The sequence below is a fragment of the Sinocyclocheilus rhinocerous genome, unplaced genomic scaffold, assembly GCF_001515625.1.
Source record: "Sinocyclocheilus rhinocerous isolate Xijiao unplaced genomic scaffold, SAMN03320098_v1.1 scaffold447, whole genome shotgun sequence".
In the NCBI taxonomy this organism is placed as follows: Eukaryota; Metazoa; Chordata; class Actinopteri; order Cypriniformes; family Cyprinidae; genus Sinocyclocheilus; species Sinocyclocheilus rhinocerous.
Genome location: NW_015648653.1, coordinates 540,223 through 567,858, shown reverse-complemented (window position 1 = coordinate 567,858; position 27,636 = coordinate 540,223). Strand labels below are relative to the sequence as shown.

The following is a 27,636-nucleotide window of genomic DNA, read 5'->3' as shown; positions in this document are numbered from 1 at the left end:
ATACTTGTAGATTTAAAAATAAAACCGCCAATAGCTGGCTGCAAGTCGCTGTCTTAATGAGCCAGGCATCGCGTCATTCATTCATTCATTCAGTAACGAAGCAAAATGCTGAAGTTATGAATGGGTTATTAATCACTGACGCTCCGAATCATTCAAAGCCGCAGATTCGTTCACTAATGAAACATCTGTATGTTGCTTAGAGACGCACACCAGATGATACGGATTTCGTTGGAATTATTATTTTTTTGTTGCAAAATAACAAACATGACAATATTCTGTTTAAAATGTAGGCTACATTTTAAATGTAAAATGTTCCAGAAAGACATGTTCAGTTTTAATGTTACTTTAAGTTGGGGTAGAATTAAATGAATGCCAAAACTCATAATTTTGTTCGCATACCCCAGTTTGAGAACCACTGCATTAAATAGATTAAAAGTGATAGTAAAAGAATACTGGAAAAAGTGTACCATGGTTTCCACAAAAAATATTAAGCAGCACAACTGTTTCCAACATTGATAATAATTATAAACATTTATTGCACCAGATCAGCATATTAGAATGATTTATGAAGGATAATGTGGCACTCAAAGCTTTGGCATGACAGGGATTTTTTATTTTTTTTTTATAATAAAATTGAAATCAAAATATTAAATAACATTTTAAATTGTAGATAATATTTCACAATATTACTGTTTTAATGTATTTTTGATCAAATAATTCTTAAACTTTTAAAAGTTGGTGTATATTGCTAATTTGTTCATGTTAGCTAATGCATTACAAATGAGACATTGTAAAGTGTTACTACTATTAGTAGAACAATACATTTTTAGAGGCTATTTTCTGCTGCTTCAAAAAATGTGCGTATTTATGCTCTAATTTTATTCCTATGTGTGTGTGTTTGTTAGATTATCACTGCCTTAGAGGAAGACACCACCGCACAGAAGATGCAGCTTGGCTACCGGCTTCAACAGATCGCTGCAGCTGTAGAAAATAAAGTGACAGACTTGTGATCATGGACAAAGTAAAGTGAAAGTAATAAGTGTGAAGACACTGATGGGTGGCTGTATGAACACATGGTACAGGTACTTTAGGTACAGTATCAATTGCAACGCTACCATGTGAAGCAAGTATACACAAAGATCGTGTTCCGTTTAGCTGTATTAAATTGGACTCTACTAACGAAGATAAATTAAGACCCACAGTGTAATGTGATGTGTTGGTTTAGAAGGGTGGAGCCTTTAACTTGAATATGGTCTTGGATTTTTTTTTTTTTTTTAATATATATATGGAATATGGTTATTCCCATTTCAGTCCTTTTCATTTTAAAAAGCCTGGATGCCTTGTTGAGTTCATGAATACATTATACTCCCAGTGGAGGGATTTTTTTCTGCAGGATTAACATGAAAACCACATATACATGCTCAAACTCTTGCTTGGTCATGCCCTTACAACAGAACACCATTAGATGTTCTGTACTCTGTCTACCTCCTCGCTTTGTATCTACCAATGTGTTTATGTCAAAATTTCTTGTGGCTGTAGTAATTTTGTAACATTTGGTTGTAACATTTGAATGTGATTCAGCATTTGCAAAGTTGGTAAAACTGTCAAAGCAAAAACATACCACGACTGACTGAAGTAAAATGTTATAGAACATTTTCAGCTCATTAGGATATTGTAAATTGTCATAATGTTCAGTAAGTGTCACTGGAAAGTACAGTATGAAAGAGTCTATGTTTTGTTAACTTTTTAAAATGTATAAATCTTGACTAGTAAGACCAAGTCTAGCAGACTTGTTACATAAAGTGTCATTGTTTCAACTAGTCAGGTCAAATAATGTTTAGCCAATGTTTTTTTTAATTTTTTTATTAATTTTAATCTTCTTTAAGCCTTTTTTTATTTCAGGTGCCAACATAGGATTGAATGAATTAATCATCTCTTACCACATCCTCTAACATTTCATCAGTATGGAATTTTAAAGACTGACACTTTTATGTAGGTAAATTTAAAGGATAGAAATCTCTAGCCTTCATGTGAGAAAATATGATCTGTATTGTATGTAAAGTTGTGCTCAAATATATTAGTGCTGGTCCACTGTATAGGTAAATAGACCACTCACTTGCAATTAATTTCTTTTGATCAAACACTGAATTATCACAAAAATGTGAGATAAATAGAAATTGTCAGAGAAAAGATGTGACCGTGTCATATTTACTAATATTTTAGTGTAGTACAATGTAAATAATGACTGAATTGTTACGTAGCTTCTTAGCAAATTCAAAAAGAGTAAATTATTATAAGACTTATAAACTGTTCTTTAAAAGAGGTTTAACAATCAGCTTACAAGTTTAATGTTAAGCTGTTCTATAGGTTTTTGGTTCTGAATGTATGTGAATTATGGGAATACAAATGAACGATTACTTGATACAGTGTCTTTTCCATAACATCACATGAAAACTAAAGTGATTGTGTTGGGCGTTCAAGGTGAACTTGATGGCATCAGTTTAATAATTAGGATAAATAAAGTTTAAATTTGGAGAGCTCTGCCAGTCTCTGTTCTTCTTGGTGCTTCAAACTCATTTGGTATTAATAATGTTTATTAGGACTAGTCTGACATAATTTCCCGTATTGTCTTTTAATTAAGCGGTTATCTTTTGAGAATGACACTTTGCATAACTGCCCACCCCCACTGCCCACTGAATGCTTATAAAATACAATGCATCCTTCCTTCGTTAGACTTTATGACAAGCGTGAAACTGCACTTTCTCAAGGAATCCTGCTGAAGATATTTCAGAGTATCTTGGTTCCACAGTCCAAAGTCAAGCAGGTTAGGTGAATTGGAGAATATGGATTGCCCTTCTTTGTGAATATGTGTCTTTGTGTGTTAGCTCTGTGATGGACTGGTTACCTGTCAAGGGTGTATTCCTGCCTTCCGCCTGAGACACTGGAATGTACTCCTGTGACCCTACATAGGGGAAATGTCATAAGAAAGTTGAACCATACCTTGCTCCTACAGAGCTACAATCCTGCAGATTTCAGCTCCAACCAAAATGAAACACACACAATCCAGCTAATCATGGAGTTGAGGGGAACTTGAAAATTCTATCAATAAGTAGCCCTTCTTGGTAAAATATTTGGGCACGTCTAATTTACATACACTACCAACATTGTAACAATGCAAAGCTGGTTGAAAATTGGTGAACTTATCCTTTAAAGGTATGTTTAAACCTGTATGAATTTCTGTCTTCTGTGGAACAAAAAAGACAGTATTTTTTTGTTTTTGTTTTTTCGTCCAGACAATCAAAGTCAATAGGGTCCAATGTGAGGGGTGTACTCACTTCTGTGAGATACTGTATGTGTATATATATATAAAAACTCCAGAAACAAAAATCATATTGTACAAACACATTTAAACATTACAAAAGCATTAACAGAAAAGTGTAACAAACAAGAAAAAAAAAACACTCCTCCTCCTTTTGGTTTTATGCCACCAACTTAATAGGTGCATACCGCCACCTACTGTGATGGAGTGTGAAGAGAAAGATTTAGATATTCCTCACATAATCCCTATTTTCTATTTTTTTAATACACTATTTCTAATAAATCTCATAATTGCATTCATTTGTTTTCCTACATTAGACCAGTGGTTCTCAATTCCAGTCCTCACCGCTCTGCACATTTTGTATGTATCTCTTATCACTTCAGACGTTTGTTCTATTCGACAGTACTTCCTGGACTTCACAGGATATTCTGCCATGAATCCAGCTCGAAGGGAGCGTATTTATGTAACGAGATAATATTACAGTTCTATGATTCAAGTAAATCCTGCGTTAAGAGTTCGAACAGTCTGCAGCAGAGCTATGGAGAACGCTAGTTATGTATGTAACTGTGGTTTTGTGAATTCCGGATGACCGCCAGAGGCGGTGCTTAAGTACTAGTGGATTATCGCAGCGCCAACTCGATAGTTTGATATAATATACCAAAAAAGTCACGTGGTGACGTAGGCCGGGCCTCAAGTAAAATAGACATACTACCTCAGCCTTCGGTTTCGGTGCGCCTTTCTCGCGCATTCCGAGTGACAAATAACTCTGGCGGTCATCCGGAATTCACAGAACCACTGTTTTATACGTAACTAGCATTCTATTTCATTCCTCCTGACCGCCAGAGGTGGTGCTTAAGCACTAGTTGATTACTCCTACCAACATCGTCATGAGGAATGCCACTCACCTGAAAAAATTCAAGGTTTCTCCTGAAGAACTGCTGAACTTGACAGCATGAGGGGTAGCAACGTTGAGTTTGTAGAAGCGGGCAAAAGTACATGGGGAAGCCCAAGTGGCAGCAGCACAGATATCCGCCATAGAGACTCCTCTGAAAGCAATCCTCCGGCAACCAACACATACATAACTCACTAACAAACAAAGCACGTAACTCACACGCTTAGCAGAGGCAACTGCCAACAAAAAAAACAGTTTTTAAAGATATCCATTTCAGGTCAGCTGTCTGCAAAGGCTCTAATGGTGGCAGACAGACAAAATCAAGAACAAGTTTCAAATCCCATCAAGGAAAATATGGGTTACGGGCCAGTCTCAGTCGTCTTGCACCCTTCAAAAAACTGCACACAAGAGTAAGAGAACCAAGAGAAGAACCATTAACCGGAACATGATGCGCAGAAATGGCCGCAACATATACCTTCAGTGTGGAGGCTGCTTTGCCTGAATTCAAAAGATGCTGCAAAAAACTGAGAACTCCAGGAACTTCATTCCCTGGGTGCAGAAGATCCCTTGACAGAGCATCCGCTATCTGATTGCTTGATCCCGGGAGGTGAACTGCCCTCAATGATGCTAGAGATGAAGAGACCAAGTGAGTATCTTGTGGGTGAGATGCAGGGACCTGAGGGACTTTGTTCCACCCTGATGGTTTAGGTGGAACACTGTCGAGGTGTTGTCGGACCGAATGAGGACATGACGCCCTGCCAGAACTGGTAAGAAATGCTGAAGGGCTAGGAAAACTGCTCGCAATTTCAGGAGATTGATATGGTCCCTGGACCGAGTTGGAGACCAGTTTCCACAAACACCCCTGTGATTAAATGATGCCCCCCAATCCGAAGAGGGAAGCATCTTTATGTATAATCATTTTCTATTTTTAACTGTTTTAAATTAATTTTAAACCTCTTAAATCAATTTTTAAATCATTTTCAAAATTTTGTTGTGATAATTTTTTTAAATTCTTTTTTCATTTCTTTTATGTAAAGCACTTTGAATTACCATTGTGTATGAAATGTGCTATATAAATAAACTTGCCTTGCCTTGACCACCTCTCGACTAGAAGGAATGACCCCTAGGGGAACACCTGACATCAGAAACTCCCGATGGCTCCACGGTGTCAATGCCTGGATACAACTGTGCAAAACAACAATCAGCCGATGAAGATGTCTGGCAGGGTACAACTGCAAATTACACATTACACGGGAGTCCAGTGTCATTCCAATATAAGTAATTGTTTGCACTGGATTCAGACAACTCTTTGCCTCGTTTACTGCAAGACCAAGCTTCTGCATATGCTCCAAAAGCAGTCTGGGGTCGCGTGCAGCTTGTTGTTTTGTCGGTGTACACAGCAGCCAGTCTTCTAAGTAAGGCAGGATTTGCATCCCTCTGGACCACAGTGGATGTAGAGCTGCAGTCATGCACCTCGTGAAGACACGAGGGGCCAAAGACAGGTCGAACGGTAGGACCTTGAATTGGTAGGCCTGGTTCTTGAAACTGAATTGAAGAAATTTCCTGTGGTGAGGAGCAATCGGAACATGAATGTAAGCATCTTTCAAATCTATGCTTGTGAACCAATCTTCCTTTGTGACTGACCGAAGAACGTCGGCTGCACGTAATATCCGAAAGGGAAGAGTTTTCAGAAACACGTTTAGATGTCTCAAGTCTAGAACTGGACGAAAACCACCATCCTTCTTTGGAACAAGGAAGTAAGTTAAATAAAAACCGTCCCCTTGAATGCAGGGATGAACAATTTTTTTGAGAGAGGGTTTCTGAACAAACTGTATCCCTTATCACTGTAGAGATAATCCTTGAAAAATTTGGGGGCCGGCGTCGAAACTGCTGAGTATACCCCACTCGTCAATAGCCTCAGCGCAATCCTGTTTTTAAGGTGCCGGGCATTCAGGCTCGTCATCGTTTTGCGATACTAGAGCAACGATTCCGCCAGCGTTCTACACCACAACCTCAAGGGTTACAGAGGCCCCGTGCCAATGAGGACACTCAAGGTTTTCGACCTCATCAGCCGTTAAAAGTCGCACCCACAAAGCTTGAAGTCATTGGGCTGGTGGTCGATCATTTTTCGAGTCTACAGCTGCAGTACTAGAGGGAGATGACATGTGCTGGTCATGTGCTGGTCCTAAGCAACTAGCTCCTGCTCAGGACCAGCTTAGGACCATCATATGACCAGAAGTCATGCTTCAAAACATACCTAACCAGCATATGCTGTTTTTTTCAACAGGGTACTTATATTGTGAATTCTTTATTTCCTCAAGATTGCAATTCTTCTTTAAGACTCTTCCTTTCTCTTTCATATGCATTACATATCATCAAAACATGCTCCAATGTCTCTATTAAGCATCACTTTAACCTGTATTATGTTTCCCTGTAATGTGTAATGCATGGCTAGGATATAAATGTCCTGTTCGTAGATGTGTGGAAATGACTTGTTCCCTTCTGGTTATGTTATGAATGATTTTTCTTTATGCTCCTTTGTACCTTATGATAATGCCAACCTGTTTGACTTGAGTCCCAATGTGTCTGCCATTTCATATCACATGCTTCTAATATGTTTTTCTTCTGTTCTGCTGAGTGAAATATTTATACTTGGATTGTCCATCTTTAAGGATTCTTTGACCATTTTGTCTACCTTCTCATTACCCTAAATTCCCATGTGTTCTGGTACCCACAGAAAATGAGTTATTATTCCTATCTGTTTTATACTGTAAAATGTAATCATGATTTCTGATCAAATGTCACCTCTATTTGTTTCCAATGATTGTAAACTCATAAGAACTGCCATTGAGTCAGAACCAGGGTTTGAAATTAACACCCGCCAACCCGCCAAATGCTGCTCCAAATCAGCTGTGGCGGTTAATGTTGTCAAATCACTAGCCAATTTGGCAGGTTACTTTTCTTCACTCATTAAATTCTTGGGGAAGTTAATGTGAGCCAAATCTGCACAGATTTAGCGCAAATACTGAACTCGTGAGTCATAATGATAATATTAAATACAGCCTAATTGCGCATCATACCTAGCTTACTTGAACATACCCTACCCTTCAATACACAACAAATAATGGCGTGCTGGTTTCCTTTGCATTGAAGCAATAGCGAAGACTCAAAAAATGACTGAAAACTCAGACACTCTGTGATTTTCTTACTGTCCAGCTGAACTCTCCTGATATGATGCACTTTGATCCCACCAACGTCTTAAATTTAGATATATCAAATTTAAGGTCATAAAAGTCTTAAATTGTACAACAAAGTTTTAATTATGATTTCAAGAGGTCTTAAATTTGGGGATGGAAATACAAGAATTGCAATATAGCTTAATGTGATGATTACACTTCCAAAGTGTATATGAGTGCTGCACGTTTCAAGTCAGCTGTTGCGCTGTACAGCCGTTACCATGGAAACTGCTATATTCTGCCGATCCAAAAGAGCCACCTGCTGGCAGAGGATGAATGTGCATGTTCAATAAGCCCTTCTGCTGTTTTTGTGCAGACCATTGCGAAAATCGACCCATATTTTATGCAGCAAACACTCAGTTAAATGGAACTGGTGGATCTACAAGAAGCTAATGTGAATGCATTAAAAATGCATAAAAATATAAACAATTAAGACATTAAGATATATTTATATGTCATATTAATATAATAACTGATTGGTAATAATTGTTTAAATTAATGCAATAATTGATACTTTTGACTCTTATCCCTTTCCTTAAAAATGGTTTAAATGCTGAAATGTGTGCTGAAAACTTTTTGCTTGTGTGAAAAGCTGTAACTGAACAGTATATATGGTATTAGTTTAATTTGTGCAGGTCTTTAAAAGGTCTCAAAAATTCTTAAATTTATTATTCAGATATTTAGATTTTATAAATTAAATGTATGCATTTAGCAGATGCTTTTATCCAAAGCGACTTACAGTGCATTCAGGCTATAAATTTTTTATCAGTATGTGTGTTCCCTGGGAATTGAACCCACGACTTTTGCGCTGTTAACGTAATGCTCTACCAATGAGCCACAGGAACATTATTATATATTATATTATAATAAATATATTTGTATATGAAGCTGTAACGCAGTTAATCTGGTTTATTTCCATGTTTATTTTTTTTTTGCTAGGAGAAGTTAAGAATGGCCAGTAACTTAAAAATGTAGTAACCAAATTGGCTGGTGAGTGAAAAAGTTAATTTCAAACCCTGGTCAAAACATATTATTACTTTATCTGTTCTTACTTCATAAACCCAGTCTAATGACATTAGGATTGCTATCATTTTATCAAATTAATCCCATCCCCCACTTTCTTAATTTTCTCACATTTAAGTCAACTTCAGGCTGATCTAGTAACTAGGGCTGCATTTGCCACCTCTACGATCAACTTAGCTTACAATGCTTTTGAGAAATGCAGCCCAGGGTGGTATTTATGTACTACAACTACTGGAGCAAATAACTTTGATTCTACACCAGTTTCATTGAACAATCACCCCTTTAAACTTGTGTGGCTTTCAAGCTGTTAAATTGATGAAGTACCATCGGCCTCAAGCGTTTCCGCCATGTTTGTAGTTCTTTTTTATTTGTTTGGCGCAATCCACTATGTAGGAATAATGTGTAAACGCGTGGGCAGTCTTTGCTGCGGTGTGCAGGTGGCTATATATATATTTTTTTTAAAAATTTTATTAAATCATTTCGTTTGAACGCTTCAAAACGAAAGGAAGAATCTTAATGTTATTATTTTACATTTCCGTTTAAACAAGGAGCTTTGTAGCGCAGATGACCCGGAAATGTAACCGACATGACACATGAACTTGGTTTATACGGTAATGTTTAGTTCACGTTTTGCGCCGAAATCTATTGTTGCAACAAATGAATTAAAACTACAAGCAGCATTTGGAAATAAAAGGTTCAAAATAATCCCATATCACAAATGACTTTATGTCAATTTGAGAGTGAAAAGACGAAACAATCGCTCGTGAAGAAGCTCACAGTCTCTCTCATTGGGTGATAATCGCTCGTTCAGTAGTGCAGTAAAGCAGGTAAGTGCCACTATCCTTAACACCCTAAACTACAGAATACGATTGTCCTGAGCTACTTTCGGTTAGATTGTTAAAAATGTCCAGAATGTGTGGCAGTACTGGCATTAGCAGCTACAAACTTTGGGTAGCTTGAAAATATTAATACATTTTACCCACATTCTGATGATTTTTTACGGATTTGAAGGTGTCGCAGTGAAATACATTGCGTTCATTTGCATCCAAACGTCAGTATGATCCAACCTATAGCTTATTTATATATCAAAGGGCGTTAGTGAGCCCCACTATAATCCCAACACTGTATATACGAATAGGCTGCTATGTTCAATTAAAACGTGACGGTATATCACTTACAGTCTATTAGAATACATTATGTTAATAAGGGATTTATAATGTGCATGTCCATATTTTAGAAATGGAGTCCCAGCAGGAAGTGAACCCTGTATTCCTGCAGCAGCTCAGAGAGTTGGACATACCTGAGGAGGCAGCCAAGCAGGTACACAGCACTAAAAATACCACAAACCTTCTTACAATTAATGAAGTGACATTATATTTGCAGTATTGGTTGACTTTACAGTGTTTGTTTCTCATAGTAGATATCAAAATGTAGTGCACCCATTTTGAGAACCAGAACTGTTTGTATACTGGATATTATGGTTTGACTTAACTTGATGAGTTTGTTAATTTTGTTACGGTAGCAGAATCTGACATACATAAAAGCTGTTCATGTTATGTCATGGTTTTTTTGGAGTGAGATGCTTTTATTGATCTTTTACAGGCACTCTTGCACACACAGAATGTGTCTGCGGAGGAAGCTGCAATGTATTACTTCAACAAATTAGAGAACGAGGTACATTTCAAGTAGTTTAATGTTACGTTGAATACAGCTTTGTCTGTAGGGCTTCTTGGATATGACAAACCACTGGTTTAGGAGAGTTAATACTGCAATTCAATGTTGTTGCCATGCCTGAAACTGTGCAGTGTGTACATGGCAACTGGTCCTCTTAACAGCATGAAAAACAAAACTTTTATTCAAATAGTGAATAGATTATATACAGAAAGTGAGCAAAGAGCACTTCTTTTATAATCCCTGAATCTATTACTCACCTGTTCTGTGTTCTGATGAAAACTCCTGTTCATAATCAGTGAAGCTGTCTACACTACACAATAAATCTCTTACTTACATTTTGTCTATACTTTTTTGGTTTTAAAGGGGACATTGGATGCAAAATTCACTTTTACATGGTGTTTTCATATAATGTGTCTTAGCAGTATGTGGACACAACCACCCTACAATGATGAAAATCTATTCACTACTTTTTTTTAATCCCCACAAAATCTAAACAGTCTCAATAATCAAGCCGTTTTGATTTTCTGAGCAATATGACATCATATTTCTCAAGCCCCGCCAATGGCCGCTGACAGACTGTCCCGTATTAGCATATCTCAGCCAGTTGTACGCTGTCTGCCATTTTCTCCGTGCTCGAGCAGCTGTAGCGACAACAATGTCTTGTAAGCAATGCAGGTGTTTTGTAGTTGGATGTAAAAGTGAACATAATAGTCTTCATTTTCTCCTGACATCAGAGCCACCGAGGACGCAGTGGATTAGTTTTGTTTATTTTTCAGACCCTAAGGATATGACCAAAGACTAGAGAAAAAAGGGACTTTGATATGACTTGTTTAAGATGATCAGATTAAACCAGTTATTTTTGAATAATCGACTCTGGGCTTGGAATAGGCCTATTTCTTTATTTGAATGACTTTTTTATTTAACACTAAGCAATACGAAAATTTCTGGTCATTTTTTTTTTACTCATTATCTGTATTGTGGTCAAACCCACACGCAGCGCAGCCTGTTCCTACAGTATAAAGCCTGGAATTTACCCCAGAAGAAGAACACGATGCAACACGCGCCTTGATTCAGCTAAAGATATAATTTCTGACGAGTAAATAATTAATTCTTAAAATCAAATGAAAGCGGCCTCTTAAGGCCGCCCACGCATGCAAAACAAATATTAAGCATAAACAATTTTTTATATTTACCCATTGAAAAAATCTACATTAATTTCAGTTTTTCTGTTTCAAAATTTGTTTTCTGTTACAAAAACAACAACAACAACAACAGAAAAAGCCTTTCTCATTTCTCTTTATTTCTTTTTAAAAAGAAAATCAAATGACCAGAATAGGTTGGCAGACCCTCCGGGTCTGAGTGCAGTTATTGGAAAGCATTATATTTTAGACAGATTGGAGATTAATCCTAATAAACATGCCGCTACAATAAAAACAATAACATTAAATTACATTTAAAACAGTGTATTTCTATTATTCCTCCTGCAGTAACTAAAAGCAGCGTGCAGATCATTTATCTCAGGACCGTGGCGACAGCAGCAGCGCGGACAATCGCTTTGCTCACTCACATGTAACGATATAAAGGCTAATATCTTCTATAACGTGAACAATATATAGTTTTTATGACATAATGTCATTATTACGAGAAGAAATTTAATTGACGAGAAAAATGTTTAAACAACGTTATTATGAGAAAATAATTAGTTTTAACGACAACATCTCAATATTATGAGAAATTATGTTGTTAAAACTATATAATATTGTTATTACAACATAATTGAGTAGAAAAAAATAGGTGTGGCAGCAATGCGTCACCCTAGTTTTACATGACCACTGAGGAATTTTAACCAAAGTATGTTGCAGACATTTCATGAAGACTCTAAAGAATCATAACAACTTGTGGACAATGGGCATCCAATGTCCCCTTTAATGATAGCATTTGAAAGAAAGAGTGTACAACTCTCAGCTCATGCTGAACAACATTTTGAGCAAAGTTTATCAGTGCAGTGACTGATTTTAAATGGCCATTGTCATTGTCTGAATGGCCATTGTATTCCTGCACTCAATGGTTACGGTGCTCAACATTGCAAAATGATGTTGTATTAAGAAACTTTGGACACAACAGAGATAGATCTAAATAGAACGCTGTGTAATTGAGGCAGCCATGATCAGTCGATCAGTGTAAAATGTTTTTCTTTGCAGGATGAGGGTGATGAGGACCTGATGTACAAAATGGTGTTTGTTGTAAATATGGAGCTGTCCATGGGTGTGGGGAAGGTAGATATTGTTTATTGCAATTTTCAGATTTACAGTGTACTTAATATAGAAGTGAATGATACAGAATGATGAACAAAAGACTATGTTTGTTCCCCCCCTAGTGTTCTCTAGCCCAAGAGGTTGCCATGGTGATAAACAATGGTGCCTTCATATGCTAATAAAATAAATAAATCTAACAAAATGACCAATTAAGTAACATGCATTTATTAGGTTTAGGTGTAATGGCATTACATTCCATGCAATGTGTGCGTTCATGTTTCGACCATATAAAAGCTAAAAGGTTGTGAATAAAGGCATCGATAGAAAATGCCTTACTGTGTTCTTGTTGCATTTACATGGCTCTGACCAGCAGATGTCGCCAGTGTGAGGATTTTTCAGGACTGAATCATTTTCTGAAGCAATTGTTCAGTTGATTTGAAGTTTCTCCTATCTCTACTTCCTAATCTGCTGCATTGTGAATGCACACAATAAGCCAAAATTACGGGTGAAAAATAACGTAAAAATAATCAGAAACTAAGTAATTATTAGTAGAAAGTTTCTCATTATTATGACTTGCGTAATCACATTGTTTACTCAACTGTGGTGGAAATGGGCTTCCATACTCTAGCATTTCAACTAATATTATTTGTTAGAGAACAATGTCTTGTGTATGGTCCCTGGATTTCAATTAGGGTGGCCTCCTATGCCCTTCATAACAGCTTGCATTCTTGCTGGCATTGTTTATGTACCTTTTTGACTGTAATTGGGTATCTGAGTTGTCGATGATTTTCATAATCGATAATAATCGATTTTATCGATTAGTTGTTGCAGCCCTAATTTCAATAGATTTGAAATGAGCAGTGTGTCCCTGTAGGTGGCGGCGCAGGTGGGTCATGCTGCAGTGGGTTTGTATCAGGCCTTGCAGGAGAAAAACAGTTGGAGGGAAATGGCCTGGAGATGGGACCATGCTGGGTAAGGGATATCACTGTGGCCTCATCCTTCTATTGTTTTTTTGTTTTTTAAATAGATGTCAAACCAAGCCATTCATGTATATATAAAAAAGAATCACCTCTGAATCAAAATATTTAAAGTATGTTAACCTAAGACACGTGTATTAGAATGATTTTTTTTGTGTGCCTGTTTAGAGGTAAGAAGATTGTGTTACAAGGCACTAACATGGCGCACCTTTTGGAGTTGCAGGCTCTTGCAATGAGCCTCAGTCTTCCTACAAAGCTGGTACAGGATGCTGGACACACACAGGTTAGAGGCACATCTATGCAATGTTGCTTTAGCATGGCATTGCTGTTATTGTTATAATATGGCAAATGGTGTACTATTCTATGTTTTATATACCTATACAATATACCTAAAAAAGCATATAAAAAATTAGACATTATATAAGGTAATGGTTTATGGTTGTAGATGCTAATTTCTAATACATATTTGACATGAAAATCTAAGGAGAGTAAGACTTTTTAAAGATGTGTGATTCATTTTGTGTGATTAAATTGTGTAAATAGTGATAAAGCCTGGAAAATGATTTTGGACTGTTTGTGTGTGCAGGTGGAGCCAGGTTCATGCACTGTGCTTGCCATCATAGGAGAAGAGGAGATGGTGAATAATGTCACAGGCAGTCTGAAACTGCTTTGAGGAAACTACTGTAATGCTGAGGAAAACTCTTCAAGTGTAGGTTTGTTATGTACCACAGAAAGAACAGGGGTCAGCGTTTCTCCACAGTAGCATGGTTTTCCTCAAGATAATGCACTCAGTAATTTTTTGTTTATGTTGTGATGACTTACACTGACACCTAACAATGTGGATGCATCTTTACGCAAAAGCAAACAGTTTCTGTTACTGATACCTAGGGATGGGTTATATACCGTTATAATTTTGTCAACCAGTATAACTATTTGCGTACCATTTCTATTGTGGTTATGCCAATGTTTCCTGCAGTTCTGAAACTCCAGCACCACAACAAAAGAACCCATATTTAACTCCAGTTGTGAATGTGAGTTTGCAATTTGAATTGAATGCGATGTGAAAAGGCAGTGTATCACTAAATAACCGCAAGAGAAAGGGTCTTTCTTTTAAGCTGTCATTGTGAGTGGCACACAAAACAAACAACGCAGAATATTCAGGTTTACAAACAACATACATTACTGCTTTCACTTAATCCTTATGAAAACTGGTCACACTGAGTAAATTACTTCAGAAATTGAGAACTTGGATTAAATTAAACTAAATTATAATGGGTAATTTTATGTAGTTGCTAAAAGGTTTTCAGTATTGTCATGGAAGGCTATCTGACATGTAAATTGGAGAAGATGTCATCATACTTAACATCATACTTGTATTGTTTATTTCATTGCTTGCAGTACAAACACAATACAAAGATGATGTAATCAATAAAACACTATATTTAAAGTTTCATTGCAGTATTAATGATAAAATTCAAAATTTTATAGATCGACCATTACTTGGAAATTGGATTCACAAATATTCTTATTTTTCAAGAAGTAGTTTTCATAAAAACTATATATTGTGATGTATGATTGTCTATAATATTGTTACATTTTTGCTTGTATCACACATTCCTATCAATACTATTGTAGAAATGCACAGTAAGCCATGATTTATTTATTTCTCAAAATCAAAATGGGGTAGGAGGTGAATTAATGAGATAAAATTCGTATAAATTGACTGCTAATGCAACCCACTTGAGGTGACTTTTATTAAGCCACTGAAATTACTCTTCATCTCATATAGGTGTTATTTAAAAAATTTTGTTTTTTTTGTAATATTACAATTAATTTATTTTGTATAACTTTTTAATGAAGGAAAAATTACTGAGTGAAATCTGTGGAAAAACACCTACATACAGTAGTTTAACACAACAGATGTTTAAATAATTGCATTTTAAAGCTCTTAAGTTATGTTAGAAGACAACTAATAGATATTATCAACCGGTCCCTGAATTTCTATAGAGCTAAAAAAAAAATAAAAATAAAAAAAACTTCCTCAAAGAGATGTGTCAGTTAAATAGCAATGTAAAAAAAACGTGTACTCACATGTAAGTGTTATACTTGATGTGCCTGTAGAACCCAATGTTTTGATGATTGTGAAATCAAATAGCCATTGTCAAAGTATAATGTATGACATGTTTCTTTTTTTATTGTGGGAATATTTTTTATTGTTTACAATTAAATGTACCCAATCCCTTTGTGATGATAAAATCAGCCTGTGTGTAGCTTCACTTCTGGACAAAGTAATTTGTGTCACTTCCTTGTCATTTACAATTCCTGTCTTGTTACCTCATGGAATAGTAAGGTGTTCATTTTATACCCTCTTCAGAATCTCTGCGGTAGTAGTAAGTTATCCGGGTACTGTTCACCTACCGTTACTGTGAATTTTGACATATTGTTTCACGTACTGCAGAGAGGTAGGCATATTCGGACACGGGAAATTATATATTACATATTACAAAATATGTAATATTTTACATATTACAAAATCATGTCTCTTGTTTAGAACAGCAACATTAAACTGGCTTTCTGCCACCATTTAATGTGCATAAAACTGAGATGACTGCAAACATTGAGATTGGTTTATTTTAAATGCATCCATTTAAAAAAAGAATGCTACTACAATTTCCTTTGATTATATAAAATGTTAGTCTATTATGATAAATGAGAGTTTTTATTTTTTAATTGTTCAGCTTTTTTTCATTGTTCCTCCACTGACTGCAGCTGACTACTCTCGTCTACAGTCAAGGCCAGGCGTTTGGCATATCAAATGAGTCTATTTGCCAGGGGTGTGGACTCGAGTCACATGACTCGAGACTTGACTCGGACTCGAGTCCCAAATTTGATGACTTGCGACTCGACATAATTAAAGAAGACTTGAGACTCGACTTAGACTTTGACAGCAATGACTCGAGACTTGACTTGGACTTGAGCCTGTTTTTGCGCTGAGGACGCACACGCATCTGTTAAAGTGCCTGACAGGGCAAGCCATCACGCTAATGCATTAGCTTAAAGCTTAAAATAAAGAATTCTCATGTTTTGGGCAGCTTGGATCACGTAACTCTCCCGCAGCATCTCATTCTGTTTCCTCCACTATTTTTAGAGGCATTTTGTCCATAGAAATGCGTAATTCAGTGCTGTAATTTGACACGACCGGCTGAAGTTGGACGTGCACTGTGGGCAGACCCGACTAATCGATAATGAGAATCGTTGTCGATGATTTTCATAATCGATAATAATCGATTTTATCGATTAGTTGTTGCAGCCCTAATTTCAATAGATTTGAAATGAGCAGTGTGTCCCTGTAGGTGGCGGCGCAGGTGGGTCATGCTGCAGTGGGTTTGTATCAGGCCTTGCAGGAGAAAAACAGTTGGAGGGAAATGGCCTGGAGATGGGACCATGCTGGGTAAGGGATATCACTGTGGCCTCATCCTTCTATTGTTTTTTTGTTTTTTAAATAGATGTCAAACCAAGCCATTCATGTATATATAAAAAAGAATCACCTCTGAATCAAAATATTTAAAGTATGTTAACCTAAGACACGTGTATTAGAATGATTTTTTTTGTGTGCCTGTTTAGAGGTAAGAAGATTGTGTTACAAGGCACTAACATGGCGCACCTTTTGGAGTTGCAGGCTCTTGCAATGAGCCTCAGTCTTCCTACAAAGCTGGTACAGGATGCTGGACACACACAGGTTAGAGGCACATCTATGCAATGTTGCTTTAGCATGGCATTGCTGTTATTGTTATAATATGGCAAATGGTGTACTATTCTATGTTTTATATACCTATACAATATACCTAAAAAAGCATATAAAAAATTAGACATTATATAAGGTAATGGTTTATGGTTGTAGATGCTAATTTCTAATACATATTTGACATGAAAATCTAAGGAGAGTAAGACTTTTTAAAGATGTGTGATTCATTTTGTGTGATTAAATTGTGTAAATAGTGATAAAGCCTGGAAAATGATTTTGGACTGTTTGTGTGTGCAGGTGGAGCCAGGTTCATGCACTGTGCTTGCCATCATAGGAGAAGAGGAGATGGTGAATAATGTCACAGGCAGTCTGAAACTGCTTTGAGGAAACTACTGTAATGCTGAGGAAAACTCTTCAAGTGTAGGTTTGTTATGTACCACAGAAAGAACAGGGGTCAGCGTTTCTCCACAGTAGCATGGTTTTCCTCAAGATAATGCACTCAGTAATTTTTTGTTTATGTTGTGATGACTTACACTGACACCTAACAATGTGGATGCATCTTTACGCAAAAGCAAACAGTTTCTGTTACTGATACCTAGGGATGGGTTATATACCGTTATAATTTTGTCAACCAGTATAACTATTTGCGTACCATTTCTATTGTGGTTATGCCAATGTTTCCTGCAGTTCTGAAACTCCAGCACCACAACAAAAGAACCCATATTTAACTCCAGTTGTGAATGTGAGTTTGCAATTTGAATTGAATGCGATGTGAAAAGGCAGTGTATCACTAAATAACCGCAAGAGAAAGGGTCTTTCTTTTAAGCTGTCATTGTGAGTGGCACACAAAACAAACAACGCAGAATATTCAGGTTTACAAACAACATACATTACTGCTTTCACTTAATCCTTATGAAAACTGGTCACACTGAGTAAATTACTTCAGAAATTGAGAACTTGGATTAAATTAAACTAAATTATAATGGGTAATTTTATGTAGTTGCTAAAAGGTTTTCAGTATTGTCATGGAAGGCTATCTGACATGTAAATTGGAGAAGATGTCATCATACTTAACATCATACTTGTATTGTTTATTTCATTGCTTGCAGTACAAACACAATACAAAGATGATGTAATCAATAAAACACTATATTTAAAGTTTCATTGCAGTATTAATGATAAAATTCAAAATTTTATAGATCGACCATTACTTGGAAATTGGATTCACAAATATTCTTATTTTTCAAGAAGTAGTTTTCATAAAAACTATATATTGTGATGTATGATTGTCTATAATATTGTTACATTTTTGCTTGTATCACACATTCCTATCAATACTATTGTAGAAATGCACAGTAAGCCATGATTTATTTATTTCTCAAAATCAAAATGGGGTAGGAGGTGAATTAATGAGATAAAATTCGTATAAATTGACTGCTAATGCAACCCACTTGAGGTGACTTTTATTAAGCCACTGAAATTACTCTTCATCTCATATAGGTGTTATTTAAATTTTTTGTTTTTTTTGTAATATTACAATTAATTTATTTTGTATAACTTTTTAATGAAGGAAAAATTACTGAGTGAAATCTGTGGAAAAACACCTACATACAGTAGTTTAACACAACAGATGTTTAAATAATTGCATTTTAAAGCTCTTAAGTTATGTTAGAAGACAACTAATAGATATTATCAACCGGTCCCTGAATTTCTATAGAGCTAAAAAAAAAATAAAAATAAAAAAAACTTCCTCAAAGAGATGTGTCAGTTAAATAGCAATGTAAAAAAAACGTGTACTCACATGTAAGTGTTATACTTGATGTGCCTGTAGAACCCAATGTTTTGATGATTGTGAAATCAAATAGCCATTGTCAAAGTATAATGTATGACATGTTTCTTTTTTTATTGTGGGAATATTTTTTATTGTTTACAATTAAATGTACCCAATCCCTTTGTGATGATAAAATCAGCCTGTGTGTAGCTTCACTTCTGGACAAAGTAATTTGTGTCACTTCCTTGTCATTTACAATTCCTGTCTTGTTACCTCATGGAATAGTAAGGTGTTCATTTTATACCCTCTTCAGAATCTCTGCGGTAGTAGTAAGTTATCCGGGTACTGTTCACCTACCGTTACTGTGAATTTTGACATATTGTTTCACGTACTGCAGAGAGGTAGGCATATTCGGACACGGGAAATTATATATTACATATTACAAAATATGTAATATTTTACATATTACAAAATCATGTCTCTTGTTTAGAACAGCAACATTAAACTGGCTTTCTGCCACCATTTAATGTGCATAAAACTGAGATGACTGCAAACATTGAGATTGGTTTATTTTAAATGCATCCATTTAAAAAAAGAATGCTACTACAATTTCCTTTGATTATATAAAATGTTAGTCTATTATGATAAATGAGAGTTTTTATTTTTTAATTGTTCAGCTTTTTTTCATTGTTCCTCCACTGACTGCAGCTGACTACTCTCGTCTACAGTCAAGGCCAGGCGTTTGGCATATCAAATAAGTCTATTTGCCAGGGGTGTGGACTCGAGTCACATGACTCGAGACTTGACTCGGACTCGAGTCCCAAATTTGATGACTTGCGACTCGACATAATTAAAGAAGACTTGAGACTCGACTTAGACTTTGACAGCAATGACTCGAGACTTGACTTGGACTTGAGCCCTGTGACTCGGAAAGACTTTATGATCAGATCAGAGTCGTTATTACTCTAGACGCGTCCCTGCGTGCTTGCGCTTGACTGGCAAAAAGCCAGAGACTGCGTTCAGGGAGCGCTGGATATACAGTATATGCTAGTATAAATTAATGGAGTAATAGCATAACTTACGACAAAAGAACCGAGATAAGAAAAAAAAAAGTTTGTCTGCATCCATATTGCATGTTTCCTCTCACTTGCAAAGTATGTTTGCAGTTATTTCTTCGAGTTCTTTCAAAGCTGTTCTTTCTGCGTTTCCGCTCACATATTTTTAAATCTGTTTCATTGAGGTTCCAAATAATGTCTCATTGGCTTCGATATAACACCTAGAAGCATATATTCTTGTGCACACATGCAAAGTTTGTTGCCGCTGTTATTTCTATGAAATTATGTTGTCTTTGCTATTCTGTTACTAATAAAATAGTTTTTTTTTTCACTGCTTGTCCTATTTTGGCACAATCCCTAAACTGAACTTGAGTAGTTTTACTAAGGGCACCCATCTCACATGAAATTGAACTATGTCAAACATATTCTACCTGCCTTCCTGATATAAATTACTATGAATTTGATATGGTAATTAATACTGAGACACTAATTTGGGCAAAGAGCACTAATGACTTGTTTAAGACTTGAAGCTAAAAGTTGAGGACTTGCAACTCGACTTGGACTTGCCTGTCTTGACTCGGGACTTGACTTGGGATTTGTCTGTCTTGACTCGGGACTTGACTCGAGACTTACTTGTGACTTGCAAAACAACGACTTGGTCACACCTCTGCTATTTGCACACACAGACATTCATAAACTCCGGAAACTATCATCACTATCCCTCAAAAAGTTCACTCAGCTAGCCATATGTAACTGTTATGTAAATGCAACATAATCTGATAACCAAAATGTTGCAGTTATGTTGTAACATCCATATAAAAGTGAAATTGCCACAATGTAACTTTGTGACATTTTCAGTTAGTAATCGTGACATTGTAGATTAATGTTTGTTAGATGGTGATTTTTACTTTGACTTTTCTACAGGTGGATATGTTGTAGTGTAACCTATTTTTTTGCTAGAATTTTGTCTATGAGTGTGGATGATGAATGCAGGCTCAAATTGAATTCACTTCATTTATTATTTGGACAAAAAATGACAATGTAGCAACAGTAATAGAAAGAACTAGTGGCAACTAAACAAACTTGTAGCATATACTTATAGCCTTATACTACTGGCAATTCAAATTTTACACTACTTTGTAAACGTTTGTGCATTGCTTAAACGTTTTAAATGGCTCAAAATATAATAAAACACAACAAACACTTTCTGCCTATTCAGACTAATGTGATTGAACTGTTTTTAATAATATGCAACATCTAAAAAAAAGGTGTTTTGGGGGTATTGAAACTCTTGTACATAGACAAGCTTGACATGTAATAACTTCAGTATATTCGCTCATTTGATTTTAATAGCGTCAAAGATATATAATAACGATTAATTACTTTATTACAATATAAGCTTCGCCAAAAAGAGCGTTTGGACACAGAGGCTCTCTGTCCCAGACAGACATGGCTGTTAAACTACTAATACATTTGAGCTACTTTTACTTTTAGTCATTTAGCAGAATATATATATTATTTCATTTCCATTTTGTATGTTGAAGTACTGAAATAACTCCAATTAAATAAAAATAAAACTCAATAAAAAACCTATATAGACATAATAAAAAAACTAATAAAATGACATTACTACAACTGTAACTAAAACTAAAATAGATAATACAAATCAAACTACATTAGTTTATCAGTAATCCTAAAAAAATAACACTGAGCCAAACACACATGCTAAAATAACAACAACTTACTTACACATAAGAAATGGTTATAAAAAAAATTTAAGTAAAAATGAAAAGACAGAGACATGTAATGTCAGTTGATGCCCTGTCAAGTTGTCTTCTGTTATTGTACTGATTTGCACTTTTAGATAGAACTAGGAATTTAGAAAATTACCTATCAAATAAAAAGTATTTCAAACACACAGTACTAATAAAAAAAACAAATTATCTAATTCTGATGTTATAATAGCGAAACACGTACATAATGAATATGTATTCATATGTATATAGACGAATACACTTATATAACACTTACAATATTATCAAATATATTAATATAAATGTATTTTACATCCTGAATAGCACACGTACAGATGTCCGTCCTCTTCAGTTGCGCGCGCAGCCGCATAATTCAGCCGGGGGCGCATGCAGTTAAATTATATTTTCAATTCATATATATATATATATATATATATATATATATATAGGCCTGTGTGTATATCAAATCTACTCCAACGCTATAAAGGTAAATGTACTTTCACGTGTCATTTTGCAAATTCTGGTCACCAGAACACACAAGTCGGTGAATACGACGGCATTTTATTAATATTGAAACACGACGGCCTTAAAATGAGCTAAAACTACGGTTAAATTATGTTATCTGGTCAGCCGTGGGGGTTTTGCTATTAACACTGAGTAATGTAAGTACGCTTTTGTAGAGTCGCTGTTCAACACCGCCGAGGGCGTGCAAGTATCACACGCTTTCTCTGTTCAATAACGACACAGAAACGGCTTAAGCTTTCCTTTGTTAGTTCTAGAATATACTATATTGGCATTACCGCGTCAAGTGTACATTTTTCAATAATCCTTAGGCAATTATTCTTAAAATAAACGTTTTATTGTCTGACTTCAAAAAAAAAAAAAGGCAACGAAAATCGCATTTAAATAATTTACGGTAAGAGTGATTTAATGGTCTTCTAAGCGTGGCTTATTATTTTGGCCCATGTTTGGTCTCCCTTGTCTTCCTCTTTTTAAAATCAAGAACCACAGTTCACCAACTTGGTTAATATTTTGTATAGAATGAAATCCTGCATCAAATCAAACGTTCAGTCCAATCCTGGATCCCTCATATATTCCTCACAGTATTGTTGTTGACGCTCTAGTATCGCGCTCCCTGCGATAGCGCCCAGGAGACCCCGTGCAGCTACAGCTGTATAACAGAACACTGTTATTCCCTTTTACACGGATAAAAGAAAAAAATAATTCCTTATATGAAAGACCATTGAACTCCACGGCATGTGTATTTAGTAACACAACATATTTCCCCAAATCCTCGGTCCCTTCTTTTGAGAGTATCCATTTTAACTAGCAGCTAGTCTTCGAAATGTACACTACTGCAGCCCTCTCAACGCCATCTCACGCTGCAAATGAAAATGCTGACTGGAGAAGTGAACCACCTCCGAAAAACAAGGCTCTGCCTCTTTTCTGTCTACGACAACAGCAAGCTCCGCGATGATCCAACGGCGTATGCGCGTTACTGTTTGTTACAGCGATTGACGCATTTCTACCCTATAGCATACCAGCGGGCGCGAGTTAGAGCTAGAAGTCCGCCCTCCTAATGAACCCATGCTCCGGTTTGCAACCCGCCAATAAACTCACAGAAGAAGAACCCCTGCTCCGCTGTGGAGGAAACCCTGTATTATGGTTGTGTGTAGGATTCGCTGGGAGCCGCGGTCGATGCCGGTGTAGAGAGGGGGATGGGCAATACTGCGAATGTAAAGGACATGAGATTGAATCACAGTCTTGAATCACCAAGTGGTGTACATATACCCATATAAATACCGACTATACTTTTGTAAAATAACATTGTATATTGATTTATTCTTAGACAACTCAACGTGAACATATGAAGACCGCACAATGTCTTAAATGGGAGAAAATGTGAAACTTTCAACTCTTGCGTAAGGGACACTGAGAAGTTTGGAAGATAGCCCGAGAGCCTAGCGGTTTACAGTTCACAGGAAACACCGAGGTTGCAAGAGAAGGCCTGCCGTTCTGCCTCGCATTGATGTTGGGATTTTTTAAAAACACCAAACACCTTTAATAGGCATTTGAGTTTCAATTACGCTGGAAGGACGCTGTAGGTAAGGTATTTTGTTATTTCCTTGAATGTTTTGATGGCAATAGCTTATGCTTTTTTATGAACTAGGTAACGTTAAAGTTGATGCAGAAGTTGGGAGCTCAGTTTGTCAGCTCTTGTTTATCAACACGCATTGTAGCTTTTCTGTTTCAACTGTTCTTGGTTGATTGTTTCTGCTGTCACGTTAATGAATCAAATCAAATTATTTTAATGATGTAATACCGTGTTGGTTGATCTGTATGTTAGCTTGATGTAGCCATAATCACAATCACACTTTGCCAAGAACCTCGTGCTAAGAACTGCTTTTTTTTTGCTGTAAACATTCAGTGACCGACCTGCTATTATGCTGTCTGTCTTATCTTTTGCACATATATCACGTTCATAGCATCCGTGCCACTCAGCATAATTAATTATCTATCAAAGTGAGCAAAGGTATCATTTTAGTTAGCCGTTAGCTTAGCCGAGAGAGGCTGTCTTAAAAGCTAGTACTTTTTAAAGTAATGCATTAAAATGCTTAATCGTTCTTTGCCATGGATCTTAATTTGAAAATAATAGAAGAAACGATTGATAAGGGCTGTGGGCAGAAACTGTGTTTAGTGTTAGTTGACTTGTTCTTGTGTTAATCAAGTTTCTATGTGAAAACAGACATGGCAGAGTTTTTATTTACAACATCCGTGCTTGTCAGAATCGAATTTTATCAACAATTTTTTTTCAGAGAACATGGGGAATGATGTATTAAGGTGCTTAACTTAATTTTTTGCCTTCGCTTAACTATATGGAGGCACCCTGTTAGACTTACAAAGTGGGTATATTTTTTGTCTGTTCTAAAATAAGATAGTTTTGTCGGGATAAGCAGATATCCTGTTGAGCAGTGCTCTGTTTGATATGCATATCTCTATTTTTTATTTTATTTAGACTGCTTAAATCTTGTTGACTATGAGACAACTTTATGATGTGTTTATAATTTCTTGATCTGGTCTGTGTGTTTTCTTTTGGAAGCGAAAATAATGCGAACCCCGAGAACCGTGACTTGCTTTTCTCATTCCTCACCTCCGCCTCCCCCATCAACCAACCCCCAACTCCATCCATGAGAAATGGGTGGTATTTCTAAGGGGAAATCGCCTTTCCTTTTTTAGCCTCCATTTTTATTTCAACAACAAGTGAGTGGAAACGACAAGGAAGAGAAGGCAACCGAAGATTCGCTCACGTTACTGCGGATAGCACATATCGAAAACTATATATATTTATATATATATATATATTAGTCGTTTTTAAGGGACAGTTTTCGATACGCTGTAAATATGTAACATTTGTTATGTTATTTCCAGCGTGTAAAATGAACAGTGAGGAATTGTGCTGTTGTGGCAAGGCGTACATCATACTCAGGGTTACTTTTACATATACACACATTACATTATTTTAGAGGTCCTCTGGCTGCACACTGTCCTGTCGGTCTGTTCGCCGATAAATTTGATATCATCAGGACCCGAAACACAGACTGTCCATAACAGTGCCTGATAGAATTCACGCATTTTTGTAGTTCTTGAAGAGCTTGCTGGCAACTGTAAGCACATGATTGGGCCTGTCCGACATTTTCTCACTATGTTTTCAGGTTTTATTTTCGTCCGCCTTGAACTATGTGAAACCTGATCTTTCTGTGACTCACCCCACTCCTTATCTAAAGTCAACGTGTGTCTTTGTCCAGAGACAAAGGACAAGCTTGAAAAGTTGAAACTTTTTTGAAGTTTCGTATATATGAACATTTATTAAATGCCCTGAAGCATTTTAGTATCAAAACGTAGAAAGCGGTTGAGGTTTAGTCGAATATGTGAATGCAGAGAAACTTGACCACAAATCAAGACATAATGGCAAAAATGCACAGCATTTGTGTGCTCATTGCTTTGATTATGTCCTCATTGCTTTGATTTGAAATTGTGTGTATGTATGTGTATATATATATATATATATATATATATATATATGTGTATGTATATGTAGTTTTGTTCTCAAATCTGTGTGATCACTTACATTACTAGTGTGTAAATCCTTTTTTGCCAAAGTAATGTTTTTAAAAGTTGTGACTTAAAATATTTTTATTGAATACTTTAAAAAAAAAGTTAATTAGATAGTTGTGTGATACATGAGCTCTGTCTTCCCTCATTTTAGAGGTGGTTTCTATGCATGCACTCATTGGTGCTCATTGTGATCCAATCATTTTAAAGGGATATTATAAAATCTTTCTTTCTGTGTATTGATTTATTAATATTATTATTTTTATCTAGGTGTAGAAAATACATAGAGAAAATAGCGTTGGTGGTTTTCTGGGGCCTTAGTTGCTGAGATGCCTGCTCCTCTTCTGCTTCCTGACTGGGTGGTTTCAGAAACCCTCAGCCAATCAGATGCGTTTGAGTGTTGTTGGTCTCTCTTTCTCTCTCTCTCTCTCTCTCTCTCTCTCTCTCTCTCACTCGCGAGTGCAGAAGTGGTTTAATTCAGCAAAGAGCTCTCTCTCTCTCTCTCTCTCTCTCTCCCGCTCTCTCTCTCTCTCTCTCCCCGTCTCTTGCGCTCTTGCTCTCTCTCTCTCTCTCTCTCTCTCTCTCTCTCTCGCTCTCTCAACCTCAACCCCCCCTCCTCCCGAACCAGAGCTTTGGAACAACTAAAAACACAATCGTAAAACAGCTTGTAGTAGCATAAACAATGTTTTTTTATTTATTTATTTATTTTTTATTGAAAGGCAGCTGAATATAATGTGGTATCCATACACACTCTGCTATTCAAGATTCTTTTGTCTCTTGTTTCTGTGCACCATGTGCAGCCATTTTAGCTCCTGATTGAACCGTTTTTTTTAAGGTATTTGGCAAGGGTGGGTCAGTCATCTTGAAAACAAGCTGGCAGAGAGAATATAGTTAAATAAAATTCAATTTTCACATTTGTGTCTGGTGATACTGTCACAAATGGTCAGCAGTGTTTATAGATCTAAAAGGGTCAATTTTTTTATTGAATATTTGAAAAATGGTATAAAGTGGCCACAACGAATCCCATTTGTGTTGTAAACCGCAATGCTTCTTGATGCGTCCCAGACAACAGGATAACCCCCTACTCACCTGTCAATCAGCCATTCGTGTAAAAAAAGCCTTTTTAACTTTGTTGGGTACTTGTGGCTTAAAAAAACACTGTTGTCCTATTGGATTGGAAAATTAAATTAGGACCAGTCTGTATATATGTCTAAACATGATGTCATGGGCATGGAATATTTCTAGTATCTATAGTATATCTCTGATATCAGGGTATTTCCTGCATTAACAATTTTTAGCCTAAGCCAGATTTAGTCATTCTGTCATGTCCTGTTTTGTGCTTTTATATAGGCCCTCTCTTGCCTTTTTGTTTTTTCCTTTTATTACAAATTAACTGACAAGTGGTCAATGAGTGTAGGAGTGAATATTATCTTTCAGATGAGCGAGACTTTGATGTGCTATCAAAGAAAGAGAAACTGAGTTTTCACTAAAAGCAAAATTGAATTTTCACCAAAACTTATGTTTTATCTAACAACCACAGATTTTTTAAATTAAATATGACATGAGTGTGGTACGTTATTTATTTATTTTTTGTAGAGGTTATTTTTTTCTTAGTGCATAACTTAAATTTTTCACTTGTATTAGGGATGCATCGATACCAATACTAGTATCAGTATGCTCATGTACTTGTTCTGCCAGTAGGGCTGCACGATGAATCGAAATGGAATCGAAATCGCGATTCGACAGAAGCTGCGATTGTCATGCGTAGGGCTGTCACGATTATGAAATTTGGCTGACGATTAATTGTCTAAAAATAGTCACG

At 36.2% G+C, this 27,636-nt stretch overlaps 4 protein-coding genes across 11 annotated transcripts in view; all 4 read left to right on the top strand.

The window, feature by feature from the left end:
• LOC107710152 (plexin-B1-like) overlaps nt 1-2,533 on the top strand; it is a 60,877-nt gene extending 58,344 nt beyond the window's left edge. Inside the window, exon 36 of the mRNA XM_016514880.1 lies at nt 906-2,533. Within this exon, the coding sequence (XP_016370366.1) occupies nt 906-1,010 (105 nt within the window). The 3' untranslated portion in view covers nt 1,011-2,533. The remainder of the gene's footprint in view (nt 1-905) is intronic.
• Nucleotides 2,534-8,886: 6,353 nt separating this feature from the next.
• Nucleotides 8,887-15,635, top strand: LOC107710172 (probable peptidyl-tRNA hydrolase 2). 2 transcript variants are annotated; one of them, XM_016514917.1, is made up of 7 exons: nt 8,887-8,907; nt 9,708-9,790; nt 10,073-10,144; nt 12,346-12,420; nt 13,274-13,371; nt 13,545-13,659; nt 13,963-15,635. In XM_016514917.1, exons 2-7 carry the CDS (start codon nt 9,710-9,712, stop codon nt 14,047-14,049), a joined length of 528 nt encoding a protein of 175 aa, XP_016370403.1. In that variant the 5' UTR covers nt 8,887-8,907; nt 9,708-9,709; the 3' UTR covers nt 14,050-15,635. The 2 variants fall into 2 exon arrangements, with proteins under 2 accessions (XP_016370403.1, XP_016370402.1); XM_016514916.1 differs by lacking the exon at nt 8,887-8,907 and adding an exon at nt 8,949-9,297.
• A 1,072-nt stretch (nt 15,636-16,707) lies between these two features.
• Nucleotides 16,708-17,830, top strand: LOC107710170 (probable peptidyl-tRNA hydrolase 2). Its single transcript, XM_016514915.1, has 3 exons — nt 16,708-16,827; nt 17,001-17,115; nt 17,419-17,830. The coding sequence occupies exons 1-3, from the start codon at nt 16,802-16,804 to the stop codon at nt 17,503-17,505; spliced, it is 228 nt and encodes a 75-aa protein (XP_016370401.1). The 5' UTR covers nt 16,708-16,801; the 3' UTR covers nt 17,506-17,830.
• A 5,515-nt stretch (nt 17,831-23,345) lies between these two features.
• LOC107710169 (SET domain-containing protein 5-like) overlaps nt 23,346-27,636 on the top strand; it is a 44,826-nt gene continuing 40,535 nt past the window's right edge. For 5 of the 7 annotated variants that reach the window (XM_016514913.1, XM_016514914.1, XM_016514912.1 and 2 more), the window contains exon 1: nt 23,379-23,806. The gene's annotated coding sequence lies outside the window, so the exon portion shown is untranslated. Of the gene's footprint in view, nt 23,807-27,636 lie in introns of all 7 variants that reach the window. The other 2 variants (XM_016514909.1, XM_016514910.1) reach the window with 2 other exon arrangements.